A 25,676-nucleotide genomic window follows, 5' to 3' on the forward strand; every position below is an offset into this window, starting at 1 on the left:
CGGGCGCTGTCCCGAGCTCACCAAAACACGACAAAAAGCTTCAAACACGTGCATGAGGGCCGAACTCCGTGGCGACAGATATCTTACCACGGCAAAATTATTTGTTTTTGCAGTCATTCAATTAAAATCTAAAAATAACTAAAATTGTCCCTAGTAAATATTTATTTACATAAAGTTATTATTATGTTCGTTATTATAGGCAGAATTAAAGAAAAATCTGTGCTATACATATTTTCATTTTGTTTCTTACAGATTCTCTTTTCATTCAGATAAACACAAAGTATTTGTTTCGTAACCCCGAATAAACTTCACAAGCATCAACCAAACTTTAGTACAGAAATATACCAATCCCATAAAGTTTATAATCGCCTGATAAACCATCAAAAAAACTTATCAAAGAATAATAATACCAGCGGTGATGCCGAGGGGTAGCTCGTGCCGGCGTCAGAGCGCACGAGCCGGGGCGCGCCCTGTCCAACCCGTCAGTCTTGTCTCGACCGCCCCACCGAGCGGACCACGGCGCACCCCTGCAGCCACGCAAAACTATCGAACTCAAAACTTTTTTATATAAGAGTTTAAAAAAAGAACGAAATACTACTTTTAAATATAAAATTAAAATAACAAATAGTTCGGTTAATTTTTGAAAATTGTTGAATCTTGTTGTGTTCTAAGGGGTGTCCGGCTGAGTCAGAGGAGCAGGCTAAAGGTGAGTCACATAGTCCTCTCGCCATAGTAACACCCTACGCACCTGCATGCACGCAGTTTACAATCATTGGGGTTAATCATTAATCCTGCACGGATTTGTCTGGATTTTTTTTCAATTAATTAGCCGACGTATTTCTTCGATTTTAATTAATTATTTATCCTTTAGCTTCACAATAAATTTTCACTTTATTATCCTTTCTTTATCATAGGTATATAGTTTATAATTTATAGGTATATAGTTTATAGTTTATAGTTTATAATTGCACATATATCTATCCACCTGCATATAGCCAATATATATTATGCAGCTATCATTATATAATAAATACGTGATATAAATGTCCAAAAGTATCAAAGTAGCGTGAACAAGTCACCTGTGTTTACTTCCCAACCCTTTTGATTTTCGCGCATAGATTAACTTTCCCTTGCTTTCCGCGTAACGTTGATTGCCTTAAATTTGAGGTCATTAAGTTTGTATAAGTGATTCCCATAAAGTTTTAATGTTATAGAGCGATTAATGGTGTTCTTAAAAAATAAGTTCCTTATTATGATGTAATAAAAGTTAGGCAAGTTTATAACTTAGACGATCTTATAAGATTTTTAAAAGTGCACAGAGTTTACTATTAAAAACGGCTTTGCAAATATTCCTTTTTTACTACATAATTAAGCTAAGCGTTGTTTTTCTCTCACTGTTGAATTATTTAGCAGATGGTGTTAGAAAGAAAGTGATATGACAGTAATTTATAAGAACTATTTCACATAACTCGACAATAAAGTAGTCGGTGCAACAAATAATTAATTAACTAGATTTAAAAACACAATAAACTAGTTTATAAAAAAAATATGATAGACAAATAGTTGCTTTGCCAAGTTTTGTAAACTCGCTCGCTGAGTTTCCACTTAGGTATCGAATACAGTTTCAAACTGAGCTTCGTTGGTCCTCGGTCCAAGTTTGCTGAAGCCGGCCACAGTACGTATAAAGTATCGTAGCCCGCGAGTTAGATAGCTTGCTTGTTGACTTTGGACTCCGAAACAGTCGATAAGTGAATTAGGTAATGAAACAGTAGTTTCCTGGTTATTGATTTTATTGTAGTTTTGATGGACAATAGAAATATTGCTAAATTAACTAGCTCTTTGAATAATAATATCTGTCATGTTATACAATAGTTGTAATTAAGTTTGATTGAATTTAGACATAATTAAACTGATTATTGACAAGGTATTTTTGTCTAATATTTAAACTTTGATTTAAGCAAACTCGTATTTGACTTTCAATTTAAATTATTCTTTCCTTTCACTTTCAAATTCAGGTTAGGTAGAATAGAAAACATTATGTTAGGGGATTGTGTTAATAAAATGCTTTTGCAGCATCCCGTCACGAAGCCTTACGAATACGCTATAGAAAATTGCAACAGACCCTTCTTTTCATATTAAGATGCGGTAGTATTCAGTGAACATGATTGAGTTATCCCTTTTAGCAAATATTTCGAAGTCCTTAATAAAAGAATCATTCTAATGATATAAGTATTGACAGTTTACTATTCATCAACTTACATACTTGAAATATCTTTATAAAACAAACAATATAACATATTACAAATATTAGGTATTCTCTTCATAATTTCAAATACTACTTTTGCTATCTTATGTTTACGTCTAGAGATAATTGTTATTAATATAGCGGACTCAAATTTGCAATGTCTGAAAAGGACTACTAAGTTATAAGAAACAGCAAGTATTGTACACTATATGACAGAAATATATACTATGCAAACAAAGAAATAAATAGCCAAGAATTGTGTCGTGGACTGGCTCGGGACTTTTATTACGGTATGACGCGCATAGGCCCCGGGTTCGTTCTGTGGGTCGGGTGAGTTGATATTGAGTTTATCTACTCCGTATCAGCGCGGAGTTTAGAATTTGTGCCCGATAGGTTCGCCCCCTATCATATCATAGAACGGAATACGCATTGCGAAGTTTGTGTACCGTTTGCGCCTCTGCCTACTCTTTGTGGGATAACAGCCGTGATTACATTACTAATTGTTAATTACAATAATTTGTAATAGCTTACGCCAGATTTAATTTTATATTTGATAAGTAAATTTCCGTGATACCGTAATCAAACATTAAAACACCTTTAAGGTTGTAAATTATTTAAATGGAACCAAAGTACAAAATGATATATGAACTGTTAGACGGTAATTACAGGCTCGCTAACCACCACTTACGACGTGGTGTATAGACGATGGTCACTGTAATTAGCGTTCAGATGTTATTCGAGCTGTTAAATAACTGGTTTGAATATAAGTTTCACACCTTATATTTGTCGCTTGATAATTATAGCATGTTATAAATTGGTTTATATTATGTGAATAGGATAAGATTAGGTAAAGGTGATACAAGTGTGAAATAAGAGATAATTGTGGTTTGATATTAGACTCATCAAAGTGTAGTCTTGAAATATAACGATCACAAATCCTTAGTAGAGGGCAATAGTATTAATCACCGATAAAGAAATGGCATTTAATATGCCTATTTTTAAAGCTTTAGAATTGACAACATCGACGGGTGAGAGGCTAAAAAGACTTAAGCGACATTTTCGAATTCGATTCGATTCGATTTCGAAAAAATATAAATAGGTTCAAAAAACAGAAAAAAGTACTGATTTTAGATATAAATGAAATTTAATGTCGCAAAAAAAGTCAATTAGCCATTTACCCGTCAATATATATTTATGCGCCGTATCTTCGAAGTGTTTAACTAGCCGTTCTAAACGGTAAGTGTGGTATATGAAAACAAATTTATTTACGCTATTTATTTAAGGCAAACAATGAAATGCATTAAAATGAGGGAGGGTGGCACGCGCACGCATAGTAGTCGAATGCTTAGTAAGGCAATTATAATAATTTCGTTAAACTTAATGACGATCGTGGTTGATATGTTTTCGTGTTACGGTTCATTTTTCTATAATTATTTATAATTTTGCACTAAAACCGGAAAAATATATTTATAACATCGTCTCGGGCGATGGTTATCACACTAATACATAATAACTTAATATTATGTACATAAATCGGCAATCAAATAAAATTCAAAGAAAAAACTCTAAAATATTTGAATACATTGCACAAATCACAGATTGCCTACATACAGTTTTTAGGAAAATCTATTATCACAATAATTTAAAATAAGAATATCACTTTTGAAAGCTGCCCTACTACATTCTCTGCACTGTACTATCCCTCCGGTCGGAGGGTCCAGGGGCGACCGTGGGACCGATCTACGCGACAGCAATTACCTAACATGGGCAAACCATTTACCACCCCCAAGCTTGGATTACGTTGTCAACACTGGGCTTGTTGGTAATCTTAACATACAGTTGAATCTTAACATAAAAATAAAATTGATTCATATACTTTTTTGATGTCTCTATCTCTAAGAGAATAAATTCGTAGGGTCTGGAATTACTTAAGCGACTTCTTTTTTTTATGAATTTTCATTACTCCTGAGTGCTATAGGCTACTTTTTATCCCGGAAAAACCTTACCACGCAAGCGGAGCCGCAGACAAATACTAGTATTCTATGTTTAGACGTTTTAACATTAGGGACTTACAAAATACATTTACTAATGACATGCCTCTGTGAAAAAAAAAATCATACAAATAAATTATTTTTGACTCCTTAATGCTAAATGATTTGTTGTTGTTTGCATTATGCTAATAAATGGACACAATAAGCAATAACTGCTTTAGTCATGAAAATACAAATTGCACAATGGTCTGTACACGTTAATACTATCGTACACACTCACGCCTTTCTTTTATCCCTAAAGGGAAAGGCAGTGGTGCAACTAGTGTACTTAGTTATCGCCTTGTGTATGCCGTGCTATGATGTTGTAGAGGCCAAAACCTATAACCATATCACCCACCTTGCCTGACCCAGGAATCGAAACCAAGACCTACGGCCATACAAACTCGCCACATTTAGCTTCTTTTAGCTTTATAAAATTCTAGTACTTGTTACAATATCTTGAATAGTAACTGAACTTTAAAAACCCTAGTTTTATTATAATAAGCCCTGAAGCTACATTTCTGTAAAATGAATGATTTCAAAATATTTGGTATGGTGTGTGTATTATCAATTATACTTCTATGCAGATTAATTGGCATTTATGAATTGCATAATGAGTTCTAAACATGCATTGCATTACATTTCCACTGAACAACAAATACCGTTTGAAACCTACGATGGAAAATTACAAAAGCCATTGTCATGAAACATTTTCTCACATTTACTCGCCGAAAGCAAAAGCATTATATAAAATGTGACCTGTTACTCCGAAAGTTACAAAGCAGGAAATATCCAAACAGAATCACATCGTTACAATCAAAGTAATGGACCACTCGACCGCCATTGAACGTCCGATTCCCACCTCACACGTTGTACTTTTGTCATTAGATAAAGTTTCCTTTAGTATTTTATTACTATTCGAAAGAAATGAACAACAATATTTTTTTCAGATACATTGTTTACAAAAGAACATGAGAAAATGAAGCTTATCAACGCAGAAAAGTAAATATGGAAGCGGCTTTACCACACTTTCATCGAGTTTCCTCTTCAAGGTTCTATCAGCAGTATGCCTTACCACCAGTCCGCATATCCAGTAATTACCTTCATGAACTTATCCCACAGCAGCATCCGACGCTCCTTCAACAATACTTAGCCTATTACAATGACCCGGTAGTTCCACTCGACTTATCGTTGAAATCGACCACTCCAATAACCCCGCCTTGCACACCACCACCCACGCAAAAAAGAAAAAGCAATGACGAAGGCAAAACAGAAAAGTCACCGAAAATATTCAGACATTTCGAAGACAATGACACTAAAGAAGAAATTGAAAACAAACCGGAACAAAAGAAAACAATTGACGACGAAAACTCAAACGACAGCGAAAGTCCAGAGGCGAAAAAACTAAAGTTTACCAAACAATTTTTCGAAGAACTTAAGTCTTGTTTGCCGAAAGAACCAGAAACACCGTCGAAAAGTGAAACCAGTTCTCCTGATATCGTCGAAATAAAGGACGTTGAGGAGCGTCCAAAAATCGCCGAAAGTTACTCAAATACCCCTGAAGAAAAGTAAAGCTGTTAGACGATTGATGTTTGATGAAGATAAAACATCGCCTGTATCTGGAACAATTATACGGGACTTGGCTGAAGACGAGACGCTGGTGGTCCGTAAGGTAAAATACATGTACTTTTATTATAATAGTCATTGCTTCAGATATTAGCATAGAATGTTGGATCGCTCGCATTTAATACGAAAGTTGTTAAGCAAGTTGTTGTTAGTAATTGGTTAGACTGCTGCACTTAGGTACAATTCTTGACATTCGAGCCATAACAGAATACATTAGCTCACTATACGTATAAATTGCTATCCCATTTTATGTTGTACCTTTAATAAGATGCAAAGGTTATTCACTTGTTTTAACTTTTTACCTAACCCGCATTCTGTCCACTAAAGACACGCTCCAAATAGACCAAACATTTTAATAGACGGATATATTAACCCTAAAATAGAATGGTATTTATAAATAGAACTGTGCATTGTGGCAAACAAAGTAAATATTTGCATTATGTTAATTGTGAAGTTGCACAGGAACTTTTAATAAGACGTTCTTACCGTGCCATTACAAAGGGTTGCGGGGCGACTTTCTTATCGCCATAACAATTAAGCAGGTACGAAATCGGGTATTTGCGCTGTTTTGTGTTAATAACAGCGGTAAGGGGCGCACCGCCACGCTCGCCGCGAGGGTGTGGCGCGGGAACATAAACTACAACATAAATCGCTGTTACAAAGCTACCACCACGACACGTTTCTTTTGTATTGAGATAGCGAACTGTAACGTTTAATTTACTAGTAATAAAAGTGGAGCTAATGGTATATAATTATTTAATAACCATAATTCCGATAAGGAGTTTTTTGAAGCTTGCAAGTTTATATGTGATTTTTTTCGTAGGGAGATATAGATCCGGCGTTCAATGTTGTGGAAGTTACGGAAGAGGCGAAAGCTTTGATAGCTAATATAGAGAATCGGCTGGGTCGGTACATATGCAGGCTATGTCGGCGGCTGTACGGGGATGCGTTCGCTTTAGCGCAGCACCGGTGTTCGCGGATAGTTCACATCGAGTACCGATGCCCTGAGTGCGATAAGGTACGTCCCTGTAATTAATTTAGTAGTGTTAAAAAATAATTCTGAATTAAAACCCGTCGTCTACAATATTTTTAATAATTCAGGTTATTCCAATATTTGAATAAATATATGACTTATTATAACACTTTGATCTAGTGATTAAAATTAAAATACGTTTAGTTTTTTTTATAAACAGTTGTCTTTTACACATAGAGTTTGAAATAATTAGGTTCAGTTAAGTAGTCTTTAATTTTGATTCACCCAAATATACATAGAATCTATTGACAAAATAATATTACGGTTATAATATTTTCATTGCTAATTAATAGTGCATCCCATCCTTTATCTATCATGTTACATTATCGAAAAGTAATCTATTAGTTTCAATTACTTATAGATAAGTAATGAGAGATAATATATCATTTAAAATTTGTGTGGGAACAAAATAAATAGCGGGGGCTGCAACATTTGGTCCGTTTCCATGGGAAGCGGGGTTGCAAGTGTCGGCGAATATTTATACTCATCTCTAGTGATGGGTTACGTGGTGCGTGACGGGACAATTAGCACGTCATTGGAGCAGGAGAAATAAAATCATTTTTATTTTTGTTTACCAATTGTAAGAATGTTATATGTTGTACTTTGATGATTTCATTTGAGAACGGCCGGACCGATTATTGAATGTTCGCTATAATCCTAATTGAGTTGTAATGGAAAATATTTTGAAAAGATGCAAAATATAGAAAATTGTTGAGAACTGAAAGTGGTTTTATATAAGTAATTATTGTTAGTTAACTGGTGATCATACCTTACGATATAAATGACTGATTTATGCGATTTTCTTTTAAATAAATATAATTCATAATTATTACTTAGGACAATGATTTTTAGATTGGCTATTTTCTTAAATAAAATCACTTCATTATTTACTTAATAAATAATTTCTCGTAGGTATTCAACTGTCCGGCAAACTTAGCATCTCATCGCCGCTGGCACAAACCCCGCGTGCCTGGCGCCACTAAGCGACGTGATCCACCCGCTGCAGAGGCTGGTCGATTCCCTTGCCAGAGGTGTGGGAAGCTGTTCCGAAGACAAGCCTATCTTAGGAAGCATTTACTGGCCCACGACCAACCCGAAGAGCCTGAGAAAGAACCATCTGCTTTCCGCCAGGTTCATACTGAATACCCTGCGTATCCAACGGTAAGTAGGTGTTACTTAGCATTATATTATTAATATTTATATTTGATACGATACTTTGTTTATTACACAAATAAGCTCGGCGATCTACCAGGACATTAGGTACACATCTTTAACAATTTTTGTTGCTTATCTTTAATTTCTTTGATTTCCTCTCTATTGGTACTTGTTGCTTTCTTTTGTGATCTAATTGCCATATCATTTGATTACATGTCATATTATGTTTCTTCTATTTATAAATTAAACTCCTGCGCAACCAGGAAACACTACGTGACAATAGCCTAAACTTCTGGAGCAAGATTCCGCCTCCGCAACAAGAGCTTAATTGGGACTATGTACGGCCCCGATGCGCATCATCCTGCTCCTCTGAGGATTCTCGAAGTCTCGACGTCACGGGATCAGAGGACGAGGGAGGCGGGATCGGCGACGGCTGACGTCGAGTACTGCGGCCTGTGCCGCGGTTCCCGTCTTACGCGCCGGTCTCAAATTCGTTATACGCGTATTCGGCTTACGCACATGAGGCCCCGCATATGTATTTCTCGTAATGCAAGTAAGTTGCATTTGTTGTTACTATTTAGGAAGGATCATGTTTTGTGTAAAAAATATTTAACGTTAAACGTAGACAGTAGACACAATCATGATTTTCTGAACTTTACTACGACAGTTGAATATATTACTAATTATTTGTGGGTTAATTCAATACAATTTAACAAAAGATGAATGGGGTGTCAAACACAATTAACAGTTTTATCATAACAAGTTCATTATTGTTCGTGATTATTTTGCATTACTTAAAATCTAAAACATAAAATCGAACATATCATATTCTATAAATAAAAATTTCAGTAATATATAGTAGAGTTTATTATTATGTAAATAAACAGTACATTTAATTTAGATGTAATGATTAAATCATTTTATAGTTTAGATGTGTAAATACATGAAAATTACATTAGAATTATCGTAGATTAGTAATGTGTAAATTGATCTCCTACAGCGACATTCCAAATATTATTACTATGGCGTATTGTTAGACATTGAGGCCGTTATTATACTTAACATAATTTATAGATGTGTGACAAAGTATTAATAGTATTTAATTTAAAATAAAATTAATATATAGTTAAATTATTCTTTAAGTTAATTTCTACATTTTGTATACTAAACGTAGTCATTTTACGTAATTTAATTTTACTGGTTCAAATTATATACCGGTGCATTTCACGAATTGTTAACTTTACGAATCCTATAAGCACGTTTTTGCAAGTCTGCTCCTAAATAAAATAAATCACACTCTTACTAAAAAAAATTACGTATTCCAAAATTGATAATTTGTGGGAATCGTCAAAAAACTAACTGTTTGCGACCTTTTTTTAAGTTCCTATAAAATGAACTTCTTAAAGAGGTTAAAAATGGTCAAAAATTAGTTTTTTGACGATTAACACAAATTAACAATTTTGGAACAGATCATTATTTTATGAAGAGTGCGTAATATAAAACCGTAATGACAGCGATATTTTTTTTAATATGCCGGTTTCGATCGGTAAGACAAGACGAGCACGAATGGTCACTGCATCGATCGGAAGAGCATATTTTTAGATGCACCGTGGTAAGGTGAACCTTTGGCTCATCATTATTTCATAGTTCGTCGTACATCGGAATTGAATCAGGTCGACTGTAACTAGGCCGAAACAACTGTTTACTTAACTTTACATTATTTTATTTTAGGCGAAAGATGTCTTATTATGAAATCTTTAGATTATTATATATGGTAAATTTGACGTTGCGTTAATAAATGAAACACTCTCTTTGCCTTTGCTAAAATTGTGCCAAAAATCATTTATCAACAACGAATATTGTCGACAAAAAATCCGGTTTTAGTTATTTTTGATATTTTTGTAGTTTAGCGAGAATATTGCGTGTACGTGTAGTAGTAGTGGCATTATGGCGCGTAAATTTTTAATTAATTTTTATTGATATTTATTTTGTTTGAAACTTTAATTTTTTGCATTACATCTACAGTTAGAATAACTTAATGTAAAGTGTAATTTTTAAGAAGAAAAGTATGTGGTTTCGTTTAGTAACGCAATATAAAAATGATCCTGTATTTTTCTATTTATACATTTGATCTCTAATTACTCTGATTCTAGTCATATTATTTAACGTTAAATAGGTCACGACCTACGAGGTGTTAATACTCTTTTACGTATTTTTTGCACATTAAACTTAATCTTTTTCTTTCTTAAATTAAAAATATAGTCATTGGATTATAATTGGAGTATATGATTCAGTTTCTAGTCATAAAACAAAATCTAACTAGTCATAATATGAAAATAATTACGATACTCATATTTCTAGTCATTTATACATAATTACCTAATTTTAATTAGTCATATATTGATCTAGTCACTTTTGAAGATTAATTAGTCAGTTTAATTCTAGTCATACTAAATTGATAATAAGTAACCTTCTTCTAGTCGTTCGATTTTTAAATTTAGTATTGCGATCTCAGAACGTATTCTCTAATTGGAAAATATTTATTTTATACATTTTTTTTACCTAAATTATCTTACCAAATTATTTTCTAGTCATTTTATTAATTTAATTTATTTTTTATGAGTTTTACATTGGTAGTATTCTAGTCACAAGAGTATTTATATTAAGTAAATTTTAATATAATAATTAATTTACAGATAATATATTACTAGTGGCATACTTAACATTATGTTGCGTCGAATACTTTTGTTAATATCATGCGTTTTTAGAGTCTACGCTCGCAACGTTTTTCTCAATAACTGAAAATGCGTCTTTTTTATACAGCCGCTTTCTACGCATTTTTATTACGCACTGCGTTCTCAGGTATTAATTGGCTTTTAAGTGCGTCGTCAGTTTATTTAAAATGTCATATGACGAAGTTTTTCTTGACGCGAATAAGACTGCCATTAGCTTTCATTCAAAAGTTTGATTTCTTATTGATTGTGTTTTTAACAAAACATGGTTAACGCAATAATCATTATTAGTATATTAATTACAGCTAGTCAGTGTATATAATCTAGTAATTTTCTAGTCGCATATAAGTAATACAGATAATAATTATCAAATTAAGTAGATATATCAAAATTAAAATCAATATTTATAATGCCAAAGAGCCCTATTCCGTCTACGTGTTTTTGAAATTGCGAGACTTCTTGTCGACGGACAGCTCCGATACCCTTATAAATATATGGGGAGTTTTTTTACTTCTCCAGCTATACGGCTATCGAAGGTGTCCTTCGATTAGAACACCCGTAATTGCAAATGGATTTGCTCCTGTAGACAAAAAACGGCCCTCTTACCTTTCTTTAAAATTCATTTCGTATTTTTCATGCAGTGACCATTTGTATAATTACGTCCTAAATTAATTTATTTTAATTGTAAATCCTATCAAAAATATCTGCGTCTACCAGCCATCAAATCCCGCAACTGATGCTTGGTATTTTAACACCAAAGATTAACAATTCACAATGCACTGATATTAACAAATGTTTATAGTTAAAAAAATCTAATATATAAATTAATTTATTTTTATTTACATTTCGTAATTTCCGTATCTTACTAATTTTAACAAAATTTTATTTACATCTCGTGTATATAAGTTAAGAAAAATATTTAATGTATTTTAAATTTATTTTTAAAAGTACTTATATTAATCTTAAAATAAAATTATTTATAAATAAAATGCATAGATACAAATTCTATGGAGTGAAATCTAGTCAGTGTTGTTTGCAACGCGTTCCAAAGATTTGTAAATAAAGAAACGCTATGTGTGTATAAAACGTATTATTATATGTGTGTGGGTTTTTATTAATTTTAATTATGCTTTCTTTGTAAGAATTTATTTTCCGTAAATATTTAATAAAAAAATGAAACAAAAATTAGTCAAATACCCTTTTTCGACCAGAAACCAATTAATATAACGTATCATTAATAAAACATAAATTCAATTTAATATTTTTAAAATGGCAATATAAAAATATATTACACAGCGCAGTCATCTAATATACACTTTTATTCTTAATAATTGATATTCTGAATCTGTTATATGAATTTTATTAACTTTCGCTTAATTGTATTCGAATGCTGAAGCAGAGTAATGTTTAACCAGCTTCTCGCTGTCAAGCTTAGATTTTTATTGTATTACGAACTTTATTTATTTTTGGAGTTTTTATACTTAATATCCTTCTCTTAGTATTGCCTTGTTTTATATCAAAGTTTGTGTTTTTATTTATTGTATGCTGCTCTCGTAAATCTTGTTCACAATTTACTAAATGCGAGAAAATTAAAATTTCTTTTATTTACTCAAATAAAATAGATTGTATTGTAATGATTCGATAATGATAATACTTGTATCGTAAGGCGCCGCGCAAGCCCTAACAATTTGTTCACGGGTAACTTTCTATAGATGTATTGTGTTTCTTGGGCATTAGGTTGATAGCGTTTGCGTGGCGCCTAAAATAAAACTAGTAAGTGTTTGAATTTTACTGTTGGGCTAATGGCAAATTAGTGATATTATAACTTAACATAATATTATACATATATCTTCAAAAAGGAAATATTAGAATTAATTAAATACTTTATATTTAAGATTTTAGTAGTCTGTAAGAATATTGTCTGTTTGTAAAAAAATAGCGTAATATGTTTAACATTTTGAAAGCACATTTGACTTGTTCGCACTGTTTGTAGATTTCTAGGTCCTTAGATAATTAAATTGCATATAGACACTATGTAGAATGTAGATAATAAAGGTAGTACACATTTATAAATGTATAAATTTATTGAAACAATAAAATTGTATTTTTATTTCATTCATCAAACTAAAACCTTATTAGCGAAGCAGAAAGCAAATTGTAATAATTCACACATAAGTCTTTTATGCCCGAAAAAGCAGTAGCGTAACCAGTGTACCCACTTACCGCAATTTATTTTGTCCCATGATGTGATAAGGAGCGAGTCTACGTCTATATTGGTCAAAATGCCGGACTGAGGTTGAGCAAAAAACCCAATATCACGTTGCCCAACCCGGGATTTGAATCCAAGACGTCATAGCGGAAGTCGTACCGCGCACGCAAAACAACTACTCCACTGAGACCATCATGTTATAATAATGTGTTCGGTTAAGACGAAGTTTGCAATTTGATCGAAAAGGATAGAATAATAAGTATAAAGATGTTTAAAAGGCTCTGAACCTCTAAGGACGTTTTCTTTAATAAATATTGAAATTTAGAAATAACCAGGGTAACTAAATTAACTTGCTCTACAAGTTAAGGAGAGATCTTATATAATCAGTAAACAGCAATAAATCCTAATATGTCACTTGTAATCATGTCTCCATATCTATGCTTTTGCTATTTGTTGCCAGCCCCATAGTGTAAGTAATTTACTACGTAAGAGCCAACCCTTCTTTCATCTGATATGTAGACAGTAATTTCAATAGTTTTCAGTTCTATTTTACTGAAATAGGCAAACATCACGCCATCTATATTTTATCCGTAACAACTATTAACCCTCTCCTACTGGCGCTTGTGCACATCAGTTTCACAACCCTAGATCGACGTTCAGAACCAGCCCTTTTGTAGTGTAAACATGTGGTATGGGTATATCCCAATAGATGGCGTTCTTCAAATGTTTATTAAGAAATAGCTAATAATAAATTTTAAAATTATTTTGGCTTTTTATCAACCCGATATAATAATTGCGTGATAGAAACTTTAAGATGCATTTTATTAATTTAATTTAACTGTTTGTTGTAGGCTATGTTTCAGAAAGGCTGTAGACTAGCTTTATTAGAGTTTTTTATTTTTAAAGCGCTATCTATATTCATGAACTTAGATTAAGATAATAGAATATAAAAGAGCCTACTACTAATAATAAATTCGAACTTAATCTGAGTCCCTCCATGCCAAATTTCGGCCACAGCCGCCAATCTCAACGGAGTTTAGCTAGGTACGCAGGAGATATTATAGTGCATAAGTGTGTATTATACAGGTGCACTCTGTTTCTTTATTTTCGTAATGCGGTGAGACGGCAATCCGACATGATCGGAGAGATATCAGGCGCAGGACCAACGGATTTAAGTGCTTTCCAAGACTCGGGGGTATCACATCGCCAATTTCCTAACTCCGAGCTGCGACTGTAATTTTTATTCTTATTATAACCAACAGAGCGGAAAATAATATATCTTTAAACTATTTTTTAGCGTTAATCCTTTATCATAAGCTTTGTGGTTTGATCTCCTATTGTACGAACAAATGACCCACTGAAGGTCATTTCATAATTATAGTCTGTAGATGGCCGACTGATACGCTATTATGTATATTTATAATCTGAAACTTTAGGTTTAGTTAGTTGTATGTATATTTAAAAAATCAGTTGAATTGAGAACCGGTTTTAAGTCGGTTGAAAATAATACGTATAAAACAAAAAAACATTGCAACTTGATTCTACTATAAAAACATTTATTAGTGTATCAGAGTTTTCAAGGTATTATCTTAAGGAATACCAAAGAACTTGTACTACAAAATAAACTCGAATCGTCTACTGCAATACCAATTTACATAGCATAAACAATGGAGTAACATCAAAGTGGATAATATTTTTTTTACTAATAATTTGTTTCATCGCACGCAGTGAATAATCAGACTCAGAGCTCACCCCATTCCATGGGTGCCGTAAACAATGGAACATCATAATTGTCATCCGATGATTGCCTGATTATGCAACTTTATTCTCTTATAACTAAACACATTTCAACTCGCAATTCAGTTTTCTTCCAGAACACAATGAAGCGTCTATTGATTTATCTGTTCTTAGTAATTAACGTCAAAGGCCTTGTTTTAAATCAGACGGAAAATTCTGAAGCAAGGTATATCAATGAAAGGTTAACTAAAGAGAATGTGGAAGTGGCGAAATCAGTGCAAGACGAAAGTCGGGTTTATCTTGACGATGTTATGTTTATGTTGAAAAACCAAAATTGGACGTTGGAAGAAAAACCTTGCTTGGATACGATCTATTTGATGCTTCAGAATTTGCAGAATTTTACCTTGTGGGCAGTTTGGGGTATGTTATCTGCGAGTGATAAGTAAATCTTTGGAACACATTCAAACTTAACAAAATATTAGTGCAATTGTTAATAAATTTTGTGTTAAAAATTAGTTTATAAATGTTTATAATTCAAAAATTACATCACCAGAGTACAATAATCACTATCAGAAAAAAAATCTTAATAATAACACGTTATTTAAACGCATAGAACTCTATCGACATTAGCGCCTTTATTTAATCCAATCCTCCAAATAAATTACAATTAATTTCGTAGCGTGGGACACACAATCGTCCGAACCACAAGGTTTGTTATTCGGCAATCGTTACCAACTTGGAAACTTTGATCAGTGTCTGAACGCGCCGTGGTCGGACAAGCATAAGAATCTAAGGTTCAAGTACTGCTTGGCTGATATCATTCTAGAAAGAACCGATAAAGATAAAAGAAAGCCTGTTGACAAACCCCTTTCTCCCTACCAGTCGGCTTTGGATTTTATAGAGGTGAGTTTAATGATTTCGTATGGTTACGCGAATGTAAGACATTAAAATTCAACAATATTTTGGATTTTATCGCGGTTTTTATATTACTTATAATAAATATTCTCCCGACGTTTTGAAGAGTTTGCAGCCTTTATGGTCATAGGCGAACTCTGGGGTACCGACTATGACCACGAAAAATAATAAATCCGAAAAATAGTTTAATTTTAATGAGGTGTGTTTAAGTAGATATAAGGTAAACACAAAAATAAAATTACGTCTTTATCCCCAAAGGCGTACGCAGAGGTGTAACCTCTTGGGCTTCGAGTCGCCCTTGCACAGTACCTAAGCGTGAAAATAAACTATGTTTTCCGTGGAATAGGAACTTATATTTTTTTTGTATATTATACGTTCGACAACTGTAACAGACTAGGACACAGCGCTTAGTCACAGTACATTGTTATTTTATTCCAAATACAATAATTCCAATAGATAGGTATTTTTTTATTTATTTCATTATGCTATTATGTGGCCAATTTACATTACATTATAAAGAGGCTTTGTTTTTACCTATGGAACCTCAACATAACCAGAGTACTCACTTTTAGGCGTGTGTGTTCGATCCTACGATATTGCTTTCGGGGACGAGCCTATCGGCCACACATGAAGTAGAATCAACGTAATAGTTCTATAGTTTTAAGACATTTATTTATTTTAATTTTGACTTTTTGTCACGGTTAAGGATTCGAAAAGAAATACAAATGTAGATCAATTTATTTTAATATGGTTTGTGTATAGCAATATATCATAAACTAATAAAAATTTATTACCTTACGCAAATAAATTTCCTATGATATTTTAATTATAAAAATTATTTCATTATAAAACAAATTGAAATCGTTTACACTTATGAAAGAGTTTATCCGCTTTGTTGTCCTCTAATTATGAGCATGTTTGATAAATAGTAATTGGTGTTAAGAGGCGAAGCTAACATTTTTTCAATCAAATTGAACGGGAAAACGGCGTTTTTATTGTTTTATTACAGCTTCAAAGACGATGTTAAACTAAGTAATATAATGATCATTTGTTAATTACTGTCAAGGTGATTTGCTCAATTAATTAATGGAATAAATCAGCAACTATCATCTGTGTCATGCGGTAAACAATGTGCCGCCTCCTTACATTATAATAGCATTTTTATTGTTACGTGATAAAGATTTTATTTGCCCGGTTGCATTTTGGAAATGCTGATATACTTACGACCCCATCAATAGACTACAAAATACTGAATACAATCACTTATCTAGATTGTAGGCTTTTCGTATTAGAGTAGGTCTTGTCAGAGGGTCTACTTCAAAAAAAAAAACGTCGAACGTCACTCCGAAACGAAGAAACGATGAATTTCGGATTCAACTCTACTACCAAATTACTTCGGTTCCGTCACCGTTCTGTAGCTTACTTCAGAGGTAGGATCAATTCCCCGTATATTTTTTCTCGCAGAAGGTTTTAAAAAGGGATGGCTCTTACAAATTCCATGTCTGAAATATTGCGATGAACTGATCGCATCCGTCATCAAATCCGTCATCGGATCCTTAATACTTCGTACTATCAAAATGTGCGATCCGTCATACGAAACTACGGATTTTGTTTTTCGAAGTAGATAGACCCTCAGGTGTCGGCGCATTATATATTTTCGCCGCCAATAGAAGCTATAATATGTTAAAATATGCATCTAAAAATAATTATTTATCTAGTATCGTCCGCCACATACGCGCCCACTAAACGAGATAACATGGGGGGTCTGCGCCCCTGTCTCCTGTCAGCCAAAGACAATCGAACGACTGACCGAAATTATGCTGAATCGAAGTCATCTGGGCGCAGCTGGAATCAAACCTAACATAGCCGTTACAGAAGAGTGTCAAATAAGCGACCAACATAGGGAGTATGACGGACTTTTCTATGGGTTTATGTGAGTATATTTTTTGAAACAATTTATCAGCTTATTATAAATACACCGATTAGACTAGGGTAGTCGCTGTCAACTTGTTGCTAAGAATACTACGCCACAATGAAACTTATAGTTGCTGTTTGATAAAGTTACTGCTTAATCTGTGTATTTTCCAGTTCACTCGTCGGTATTTTAGTCATCCTTAATTTGATCTGCACATATTTGAACAATCGAAAAAATGATTCCAGCGAAGAAACCAAAAGTAAGATTATAAGCATTAATAAATATAATTTCAAAATCTTTAATAATATAATAATAATATCAGCCCTGTATTATATACTTGCCCACTGCTGAGCACGGACCTCCTCTACTACTGAGAGGCCTTAGTCCACCACGCTGGCCTAGTGCGGATTAGTAGACTTCACACACCTTCGAAATTCCTATAGAAAATTTCTCAGACGTGCAAGGTTTCCTCACGATGTTTTCCTTCACCGTTAAAGCGAACGATAAATTCACAAAGAATACACACATGATTTTTTAGAAAAGTCATAGGTGTGTGCCCTTGGCATTTGAACCTGCGGACATTCGTCTTGGCAGTCCGTTCCACACCCAACTAGGCTATCGCCGCTTATACAATCTTTACAATCATTATTATTCTTAACCTTTAATCTTAAAGAAATTTAGCGCTTACGTGCAGTATAGGTGGGTAAGGAAAGCTTATTATTGTTAATCATTTCTATCCCCATCCGCTGAGGGGTGATATCAAGGGACACATGCGTAAACCTTATGTTGCACCGGTACCATATTTGAGTGGTATAAGACTGTCCTTAGGCTTTCTCAGCTGTGTAGAAAATAAATTAACGTTTTACTAAATTTTCAAATGAATCATTACGACGCACAACATTGTGTAATAATCATTAATTGAAAACTTATTATGTATATTTGTTCATTACAGAATCAGCTATCATCGAAGCGTTCTGTTTACGGGAGAATGCTTCGAACCTTTTGAAAATGAAAAAAGATGGTATTGAAGTGTTTTACGGCATAAGATTTCTGACCATGTGTTTCATAGTACTTGACCATCAAATCGGAATATATAACTCTGGACCAATTAGTGATGGATTGCTTTCGGATAAGGCAAGTAATTATTTATGTTTCGTGGTAAAAGTCGCTCGCAATTTTCTATACAATACTAGAATTGGCAGATGTCTTGTGTGAGGGTCCAATTAAGGTATTTAACAATATCTTTGCTCCGTATATTAAAGTTCCCTACTTTACTTTCAATTCAGTATTCAAAGCAAAACAAAATTTGTGCAGGTAATATTCTAAGGTCAATTTTTTCAATACTCAGGTAAAATTTACGATCAAATACATAATATATATTACCAAACAAAATAGAGAAGTCTAACCATGACACTTATTATATTTATACAAATACAAACTTTAATTTGTTCGTATTATACTTTATTGAATATCTCTTATCCGATGATTGAAAAATCACCCTAAATAAAAAGCTGTAAGGATGTTTATATTAAACACTTCTTATTTTCCCAGGACGCCCAATCAGCAGTCGGTATGTTGGTGTTGCACGACGATCTCTTCGTGGACACATTTTTCCTCTTGTCGGGGTTTCTCACATGTGTAAATTTTGTTAGGTTTAAAGTACTGCCAAATCCTATTTTCCTCATATTGAAGAGATATGTGAGGTAAGAATATGCTTTAATTTTTTTTTAGCATAAAACTAGTTCGTTCTGTTCCATTTTAGTGGGTGTTTATATGATGAAAAGATTTGTAACTGACATTTATAAAGCTTAGGTGAGTATTTCTTATAATAAATGTATGAATGAAATAATTTTTGCTAAATATTGTCACGAAATTTTCCGTCTCATCTGTCTTTTATGTTTGCCTTAATACATTCGTTCTATCAAATAATATATAAAATAAATATATATGTAATGTATTAGGAAACGAGAAAAATTAAATGAGACATAAAATGTCGTAATAATATTTCATATAAACTATTACGTTATGTACACTTATTTGGAGAAATAATCTTTTAAAACTCAAATAATCTTTTTGGTGGGTATAATTTAATTACCGATATTTCGCTTATTCAGATTTAGGAAGTACTTACAAACCAATGGAATATTTATATCAAAGAAAAACTCCTACACTTTGCACGTGTATATTTTACTAGAAATGAATCATCTATCGCATTAATTCATTGCTTGACATCCAATTAAAATGTAATGTGTTAGTTTGTTTTTTATTTGTCGCAATTAACCACATGAACCACTGATCTGATTTAAATACGATATAGCTTACAACTCTTTTTTGATTGTGAATAAAGTACAAAATAAAAAAAACAACTCAAAATATATCTGAAACTATATTACTAATCAAGCATAATTATAATGAGCCTCGTTTTTTCATCCGATTTTTTTCTATGTTACACAATATTATGTTATACTTAGCAATACTTGGTTTAATTATAAAATTTCAGATTGATAGTAGCATATGCAATAGTAATATTTTTCATATCTGCTATCTACCCTTACACTGGATCTGGGCCCTTATGGAACAGGGCGGTTGCCCACGATACGGACCAGTGTCGGAAAAATTGGTGGTTAAACCTACTAATGGTCAGCAACTATGTAGACACGGAAAACATCGTAAGTTGTTTTTTTAATCTGCTTCTCTTCTGTCGCCTCTATGGTTTCCATTAGATGGATCAGAAATGTGATTATTATAAGTAGTATTTTAGAGTGAATTGTTGACATAATCAACATGCTCCTCGCTTACCATATCTAAGAAAGGAGGAGTTTTAAAAAAAACTCTTAGTCAGCGATTCTTGACATTCGATGATACTGAAATTGGTGCGTTTTGTTTCCTGTAGTGCATCGTCGTATCGTGGTACATTCCCTGTGACTTCCAGTTCTTCGTGGTGACTGTAATCTTATTCTGGATATACAAGCATCTACCGCGGCTTGGGTTGCTATTAGCTAGTGTAGTCACCATTGCTTCTCTCGTCTTGCCTGCTATTATAAACTACATGTACCAACTTTCGGCAGTTCAGCTCTTCACTTTTGAGTAAGATGGCTTTTATTTTAATTTACTTATAATTTACGGCCAGTTTCATCATGAACCTTAAAATTAAAAATTACAGCCAGAGTAGAGTACAAAGCATAAAAATTGCCAAACTAAAACGTCGCTATAGCAAAAGCCATAAGAATTGTCACAACACAAATATCATATTTTGACAAAACTGTAACTTTGACTGTTACTGTTATTCTTATTGAAGAAACTGACCGTTAGTCACTAAGTCGACAGTATCGTTGTACTAAAACCATGTTGACAAGACCACCCTACACCTGCATATTAAGCAAAACTCCGTGGTAGCCCTCTTAGGCGCGTTAGGCATAGCTCCGGACACCTTAATTGAAGGGCGCCTTTTAATCGAATGCAGACGTCTGCGCATTGCCGTTTTGCGGACCATCTTCATATTATCCTCTCACGACATAGTAGATGAAGATAATTTTCAACAATGCACACTTCTTATTTGTTCGCGGTTGATTTGAACGTGATCTAAAACATAAAAGTCAATAGAACAATGGATTGTATTAAAGAAAAAATATACATATTCCAACTACAATTAAGTCCTTATGACATGGAAAAATTTCAAGTTCCACACAATATAGGTGTGTGTAGTCGTCATTGCTCAACTTTGCATGACTTCCTTCGTTTCATTGTTACATAAAATCATCATAACAACAATAATTAGTATTTATTCTTTAACTTAGTTAATAGTTAATTTATTCATAAAAGTTATCAACTGTCTTTGCTCTGAGTAAACCATAGTAATTTTGATATCAGAAAGGAAGTCTGTTTAAAAGACTGCTTTGGTGACGTATTTGTATTTCGTGCGTGGTACGACAAAGCTTTGAGGTCCGGGGTCCGAATCTCAAGTCGGGCAAAGTGAAATCAGGTTTTTCTGCTAAGTATCAGTTCAGAGTCAGGAATTTGTGGCCAATATGACGATAAGTTCGAACTCCATCACATCATGGGACGTAAACACAAACGAAAAGTTGGTGACCCGGTTGCACCTGAGTATAAAGGCGTAAAGTGCGTGTGTGAGGTATGTCTATCTATTATAGTGGTAATAGTAATTAGGAATAGTTGCAATATAGGAATAACGTTTTTGTTTATATTTTTATAGCAAAATGTAAGTACGTGCATCGTTTGGTGGCATTTACCACCATTTATAATGTCAGCGGAAAATGTGCTTATCAAAGCAAATTGGGAAGGAAAGTAGATTTAGGCCCCTGGCAATATCATCAATAGCTATTATAGGAAATGTTTATTTCTATTCCTTTCTTGACCCTTGGTGTATCTGACATTAATAACTAACTAGCTATAATTTTCAGATTCGTGATGAATCCCCGAGCCAGTGAAGATTTCCACTTAGCTTATATAAAAAGCCATACGCGTTACGCTGCCTATTTAGTAGGTTTTTTCAGTGGATACATATTTGCAAAATATAACGCGAAATCGAATACAAGAAGAATATCAGTGGTAAAATCTGTTTTCTATTTAAATTTTTCATTAATATATCCTAAATTGTTCCTTTACATTTTCTATGCTAAAATCAATTTACGCCAGAGTCACACCCTACGTAGTCAGTTTTCCTTGTAGCGGCTTCTATAACCAATTATACGCACTATAAAAGGTTTGACCAGGTAAATAATTATGCAACAAAGGTACGTAAAATATAATTAAATCACTAAGGACTATAAATAATAATATAATTTTATTTTATACACTCCTTCTTTATATTCACTTTTATTATTCCAAATGTGACACTGCTCCGTGCGCACAATAATTATTTGTATTTACAAAATTATATACTAGATTTGTCCTTCCAGAAATGGTCAGTGCTGGGCACATTTTTTGCTATAGTATTAATGTTAGTGGTGATGATGGTTGGCAGTACATTTCTGTGGCGCGATTACAATTCTCTCGAAGGTGCGATGTATGCGGCGTTAAATCGCCCGGCATGGGCTTGTGGGGTCGCCGCAATAGTTCTTTGTTGTTCGCTTGGAGATGTGCGTAAGTTCAACATAATTTGAATTCTAACAAGACGAAAATAATACACCAATTTATCATTGGTCTGATGAATTATACCTGATTTCTTATTAGCTTTTATTCCAATAGGTCTTTATTATAATTATTAATGGGTTTATTTACTACTAATTCAGTAACTTTACCTCCTGTCTCTAATTTATCAAATGTAGTATGTCTTAATATGATCTTTACAAATATTATCGTTATTATACTTTAAATTTATGAAAAATACTCTTTAATATGTTTCTATCTTGTTTACACTAAGTATATACTAATGTACCTGTTATTTTTTATTATTTTAAGAAAAAAACTTTTTTATACTACAGAAGTAATAACACAAGTCTTATTATATTTCAGCTATAGTCAAAAAATTCTTGAGTTGGTACCCTTGGGTTCCTCTAAGCCGGCTCGCATACGGACTATACTTGGTGCATCACATCATAATAACGCATAACGTTTTCGTCACCAGAAATCCACAACACAATGATTACTTTGAAATTGTAAGTTTATCATTAATTTTATTATGCTTTGAGTGTTTCGTATGTAAATCTATTTGGATAATTACGTAAAGTAAAAGTGCGAAATTACTATTTTGAAATTGAAAGACGTGGTGAAACATTGATATATATGTACTATGTGGTGAAATGTCTCAATTTTGGTCTTTATGAGACTTAATATTTCATGTCTTCAGATAACGAGTGCAGATCCAGAGTACAGAATTCTGTGTTTCAAAATTCTAAACAATGTTACTGACATTTGTGGTAGTCGTGGTGTTCACTATCGATGCGATGCGATTTAAGCACGACACTGGTGATAATTTCGATAATTCATTAATTTCGTTTTAAGAAAATGTAGAGCCACAAATTCTGTTGTTCACAATTCATGTTAACGTTAGCAAACAAATATCTTGTATATTTAATTCCAAAATCATATTAAAAAAAAAACAAAATCATACGAAATATTTTGGACAATTTTACTAACTCGAGTTATACTGTTTCAGTTGATTTTAGCTGGCGGAGTGACGGTTTATGGATGTGTTGTCGCATTACTGCTATGGCTTTTTGCGGAAGCACCCGCAAACAATTTACTGACTCTGATTCTGAAGCCTAAGTAAGTAATAAGTACTTCTTTGTGTAATTAAAATATTCTACCGCCACATAAAGGTCTGTAATAAAGTCTAGTTGCGTTTTAGTTTCAAAATATTTCATTAATGCGTTACCATTTTACAAAAAAATGTTAGTATTTGTATTCTTTTATATTATAAAGTATAAAAAAAATTGTGACACAATATCTATAATATTTTGGAAGATATTATTTTTTGGACAGCAACATCTTTTCTACCCTTACTGTATAAATAACAATTAGGACAATTTACTGACTTCATCTCTCCTAGATCACGCAGAACAGAAGCAAGTAATAAGAATCAGCCAACAATAAGTGTTCACCCAAGCATAAGTACTTTACCGACATCAAGTTCAGGACACTTGCAAGATAATCTACCAAATACTGTACATTTTTCATCGAAATTTTAAATAACAAAATATGATAGAATATTTAAAAAATATAACGTAATAAATTTACTTATAAGATTGTATTTAAGATATATAATTGTATAAAGTATCAGGATTTTGTATAATAATAATTTTAGTTATTTAGCTTATTAAATATAATTATTATAAAGCCGTGGTTTTTGTAATGATTGTAAATACCAACTTCGTTTTTTATACGCCACTTTTTCCTATAGCTAGTATTTATATTTTTCTTATAAGATATACGTAATTTATTGGCTATTAACGACAAAAGAGAAGTATATAATTTCTAAATTTAAAGCGGCATACTGCCAGTACTAGCTCACATTGGTTGTTATTGTTTGGTTTATACTCTTTGCTACTATACAGTTTCAACACCTGCCCTTAAACTAAACAATCTGTAAACCAAGATGAGAAATACATTTAAAATGTTTGTCTTTACTTAAACATTTTGTCAGGACATCAGCTGGCATATTTTCGGTACACAAATACTCTAATCTAATAATTTTATCTTTTACAATTTGCCTCACATAATGATGCCTGATATCCATATCTATATATGTGTTTGCTACGGCTATGATTGATTTGACTATTATAAATTTTCTGTGCTGACTGACTATCATTAAACAATGTCACTGAAAAGTTTTTACCTAAACATTCGCACAGAAAACTTTTAATGAATGTAGCCTCCTTTGCTCCTTCACACAACGCCATGTATTCAGCCTCTGTACTTGATAATGCTACGTTTCGTTGTTTACGACTTTCCCATGACACAGCTGAGTTCCCTATTTTAAATACATAACCAGTGTACGAGCGCCGGTCTAGCTGATTCGATGCCCAATGAGCATCCACGTATCCGGAGATGGATATATGAGATTTATCATATACAATCTTATAGTCTATAGTCCCTTTTAGATAGCGTAAGATTCGCTTGGCTGCTTTCAAATCCACTAGTAAATCGTGGTAAAAACTCATAATATTAAACGAAGAATTATTTCGATACACATGTATTATTTAGAGACAACGCATTTTGTTCAAGTAGAGTCGAATCGTTCTTAGGCGCTTAAGCGTCCTGACACCCTTTAGTATATTAACAACTTCTGTAAGTATTTTTTTCGGTTTCAAGTCTAACAATTTACCCAATACGAGACTGTAACATTTTTATTAATTTTAATTTTTCTAATTTGCTAATCGACGTTTTAACGCTTTGTTATTTAGCGCCATCTCGTCATAATAGTCGACACTAAATAATAGAGAATAGGAATAAGGAAATAGTTTTATGCTCGCTAGACGTCGCTGTGAGTAAAATAGGATTGTCATATTATTAATATTATCTGTGATTTAATTTGTGCTAGGTCGCTATTTTTCTAACATAGCTACCCAATCAAAATAATGAGTCAAATAAGTATCAATTTCTTCTGATTTCTCTCCA

General features: G+C 33.0%; 1 protein-coding gene and 1 pseudogene across 1 annotated transcript; both read left to right on the plus strand.

Annotated features, from left to right (window-relative positions):
- Window positions 1-491: 491 nt before the first annotated feature.
- On the plus strand, window positions 492-12,874 carry LOC119189133 (annotated as a pseudogene).
- Window positions 12,875-14,910: 2,036 nt separating this feature from the next.
- On the plus strand, window positions 14,911-24,256 carry LOC115445005 (nose resistant to fluoxetine protein 6). The gene is made up of 13 exons (XM_030171041.2): window positions 14,911-15,187; window positions 15,447-15,670; window positions 17,401-17,615; window positions 17,771-17,856; window positions 18,550-18,731; window positions 19,149-19,300; window positions 20,098-20,266; window positions 20,491-20,684; window positions 22,019-22,166; window positions 22,517-22,700; window positions 23,073-23,215; window positions 23,716-23,825; window positions 24,109-24,256. Exons 1-13 carry the CDS (start codon window positions 14,911-14,913, stop codon window positions 24,245-24,247), a joined length of 2,223 nt encoding a protein of 740 aa, XP_030026901.2. The 3' UTR covers window positions 24,248-24,256.
- The last annotated feature ends 1,420 nt before the right edge of the window (window positions 24,257-25,676 follow it).

The sequence above is a fragment of the Manduca sexta genome, chromosome 13 (genome assembly GCF_014839805.1).
Source record: "Manduca sexta isolate Smith_Timp_Sample1 chromosome 13, JHU_Msex_v1.0, whole genome shotgun sequence".
NCBI classification, from domain to species: domain Eukaryota; kingdom Metazoa; phylum Arthropoda; class Insecta; order Lepidoptera; family Sphingidae; genus Manduca; species Manduca sexta.